This window comes from Acyrthosiphon pisum, unplaced genomic scaffold (assembly GCF_005508785.2).
Source record: "Acyrthosiphon pisum isolate AL4f unplaced genomic scaffold, pea_aphid_22Mar2018_4r6ur Scaffold_21856;HRSCAF=25093, whole genome shotgun sequence".
Lineage (NCBI taxonomy): Eukaryota > Metazoa > Arthropoda > Insecta > Hemiptera > Aphididae > Acyrthosiphon > Acyrthosiphon pisum.
Genome location: NW_021771366.1, coordinates 6,267 through 9,932, shown reverse-complemented (window position 1 = coordinate 9,932; position 3,666 = coordinate 6,267). Strand labels below are relative to the sequence as shown.

Genomic DNA, 3,666 nt, shown 5'->3' with positions numbered 1-3,666 from the left:
TATAGAAAATAGTAGGCAGTAAAAACCAAAATACATGTTTTTTCACCCCATAGAATATCGAGGGCAGGCTGCTAGAGGTTCCATGATAGTTACATAATCTTCCATAAAATCAATATCTTCTTTTTTAAAACGCACAACACCAATTGAGTCACACAATCTAACAGATTTTATCATTTATGTCAAAAACAGTATATACTGACTCCATTGCTCTAGCCAGTACATCATAAGTATGTTTACCTTTCAAAGGTTTTATAGATAGCAAATAAGATTGGCGTTCAAATGTTTCTGTATCGATCCAGTGAACAGTAATCCCTAAGTATGATCTATTTAGAAATAAATAAAATTATGTATCAGTAATTAGTAATACAAATATAAAAATAATACAATCATACAATCATAAACGTGTATTGGCCCATAATATATCAAATTAAATGTATTAGAATTACCTTTTAAATGTAGACCAAGCATCGGCTGTCGTTGATACAAATTCAACCAAATTCAACTTGTTCTTTAATTTATCACAGGCAATTTTATAGCTATTATCTATACGTTTCATTAAAGTCTGGCGACATAATACAGTTCTTCCAGGATAGCCTTTGGAAATAATTGTTTTAAAACTTTCATGAGAAACCAAATTGAATGGTAAATGTGCATTTATTATGACGTCTAAGATCATTTGATCAAGGTCTTCTGTAAAATACAATTTAAGTTAGGTAAGTAATATCTAAGTCTTACTAATATAGAAATACACGTACATACTATTACTATATTAATATATTATATTATTATTTATTATACTAAATCAACTGTACCTTGAGAAGTCAAACTTTTACGATTTGAACAATTAAGTATTGACATCTGAACAGTATTTAAATTTTTGATTTTTTTTTACATCAGAATTATCATTAATTTCAGTGTTGACTTTTCTTTTAACATCTATTGAAACAGTAGTAGAAGGAGCTAGTAATTCTCTAACAGACTTGACATTACTATGTTTATCCTATAAATTTTAGAACATTTAGGTAAAAATAATAAATATAGATGGTACTAGGTAATTTTTTTATCTGATATTTTCTTTTAATAATTTATACAATTTGACTGAATTTGTACGATTATAGTATCTAAGGACTAAGAAGGCACACAGGACAATTGTTAAAATTGCCTAGTAATAAAAAATATGAATTTAGAATTATCCATTAGGTACTTACTTTCAAATGCTTGCGAAGATTTGATGGGGCACGTGAATCAGCAGTACGCGTCTTTGAACAAATACAATGTTTGCAAGATACTTCGTACGTAGTGTACAACTCGCAACTATTTATTATTTTAATAACTTTAAAATTAATATTATAAATATTCCACGGAAGAATTAGTTCATTTTCCATACTAGTTAAGTCTTTAATATAAAAATTAAAAACATACTGCGTATTTTAAAACAATTCTATATAGTCAGGACTCTCGGCAGTGTGCAAACAATAATATTACAACGATTGACAACTATAGTGTCTTATAGTAACTGGACGATTAACAAATAACGAGTGCGGAGTGACGGTGTGTGTGTGTGTGTGTGTGTGTGTGTGTGTGTGTGTGTGTGTGTGTGTGTGTGTGTGTGTGCGTGTGTGTGTGTGTGTATATGTGGGATACTGTGATTCGGGGTGTCGCCGTGCTATGATACTATGAACTATAAATAGCCAAATAGTCAATAGATATATGATATACGGGAAATATTATTTTTCCCGTAATATCTTTGTTTGTCGATAACAACATTTATAATAGTCATGTAAAATTCATCGACGATAAGCAATTTCTTCATAATCGATAAACGAAACTAAATAGTAAATAATAAAATAATATCTTGTTTGAAAATTTTGTATTTAATATTTTTAAATACAAAATATAATAATATGTATTTGAAATATACTTGAAATACTTCTGTCTAAAAGTATTTAAAATGTATTTAAAATACAGAAAAAGTATTTAAATACTAGTATTTAAATATTAATATTTAAATATTTAACAAGTATGCTTCTTTGTAATTGGCAATATCGGCAGTATCCTCCTCTTCAACATCAACCTCCTCTTCAACATCAACCTCTTCTTCAACATCAACCTCCTCTTCAATTATATAATCATTAAGTACACAAATATCATCTTCCAACAATTTTATTGACAACTCTTTATTATTTGCCCAACAATTAATAATCAATTTCAACTGTTCAATTTTCCTGTGAAACTGATCATTTGACACAGTACTTAAAATTTCAGAAATTTTAGTTGAATACATTGAAGCTTTTCTAAATTTTTCATGTGATGTTAAACATCTTGTCCTTTGTTCTGGTTGGTGTGTTATTGACAAACTTGAACATTGAACTTGATCATTGCTCAATGTATTAAATACAACATGAGATTTTGTGTAATAATTTCTTGTCCATCTATTATCGCAAATTGTAGGATCGAAGAGGGACAAGCTTTCTTGTTCTCTTTTTTTGAAAATGTGCTTACATGGCAGTTTCATAGACCTAAAAAAAGCACAGCTACATGATTGATCTGTACTTGTACTTTCAACAATAGTACTTTTTTGTTGCAATTGTTTTTTCAAAAAATCGAAGGTGTAGGGAGTCAACAGTCTAAAATATTGTTCTTCTACAGCATTTAAAAACTTAGTTGTTGGCCATTTTTGAACTATATGTAGTGCTTTACTATCTCGTTCTATTCTGAGGCATTTTAGGACAACAAATAGTTTTTCAAAAAATTCTTGCAGGTTTGAAAATGAGTCAATGACAGATTTCAATTTTCCATTGAAACTTTCTAGGCGGTTATTTGTCCTATTCAAAAAATTTCCAGCGTTATAAGTCATGCCTACCACCCACTCATTTCTTATAGGATGCCAATTTTTATTAAAGTAATCCATAACCTGTGCTGGTGCAAAGGATTTAAGAGTATCGTACAACTTTTGATACTCTTCTTCATTATCGGAATAGCATAGTTTTTCAAATAAAACCTTTGATTGGTCCCTTTCTTGAGGCGTAATCCCCAATTTATCACAGGTTATTTCTCGGTGGAAAGTACGCAGTGCATGAAATAAACATATTAAAATCTTTGCATCTGGAAAAATATCATTTATAACTTTTCTCTCATTCATGTCTTTATCTGTCATGAACACATTAGTATTCATGCTAGCAGGGTTATTCTTTTGAAATGTTTGAAAAAACCATTTCAATGTTTCATGCAGTTCGTTGACTAGTAACCCTATTGCAGCTATTTCGCTTTGTCCATTCCCGTCCTCTACCAAAAGAACAAAAACTGGTATCCTACTATCTAATAGCTTATAAGTAGCATCAGCAAACACAATCTAGGGAAAATTTTACATAAAAATTAACATAGATTAGTTAATGATAAAACGGTTACTTTTATTTACTTCTGGGAAGGCTTCAAATACAGTTTTCATTCTTTTGTCTTGTAAAAATATACCCTGTAATTTTTGTTCACTGTCTGTTAAGATTTCTACATTGCATTTGTATTTAACCCTGAGCTCTTCAACGATTTTTCAAAGTCTTTTTTTTCTACCATTTGTTTTCCTTACAAAAATATACGATTAATATGACAATATAATTTTTACTTAACTTTAAAGAAAGAAAAATAGAGTACATATTATAATATAAATAC

General features: G+C 29.3%; 2 protein-coding genes across 2 annotated transcripts; both read right to left on the bottom strand.

The window, feature by feature from the left end:
* Positions 1-340: 340 nt before the first annotated feature.
* LOC115034980 lies at positions 341-1,572 on the bottom strand. Its single transcript, XM_029492598.1, has 3 exons — positions 1,209-1,572; positions 813-1,000; positions 341-690 (listed from the first exon to the last, which is right to left on the bottom strand). Exons 1-2 carry the CDS (start codon positions 1,383-1,385, stop codon positions 845-847), a joined length of 333 nt encoding a protein of 110 aa, XP_029348458.1. The 5' UTR covers positions 1,386-1,572; the 3' UTR covers positions 341-690; positions 813-844.
* Positions 1,573-2,005: 433 nt separating this feature from the next.
* LOC107882333 (putative protein FAR1-RELATED SEQUENCE 10) lies at positions 2,006-3,448 on the bottom strand. The gene is made up of 2 exons (XM_016800546.1): positions 3,419-3,448; positions 2,006-3,352 (listed from the first exon to the last, which is right to left on the bottom strand). The coding sequence occupies exons 1-2, from the start codon at positions 3,446-3,448 to the stop codon at positions 2,006-2,008; spliced, it is 1,377 nt and encodes a 458-aa protein (XP_016656035.1).
* Positions 3,449-3,666: the final 218 nt, after the last annotated feature.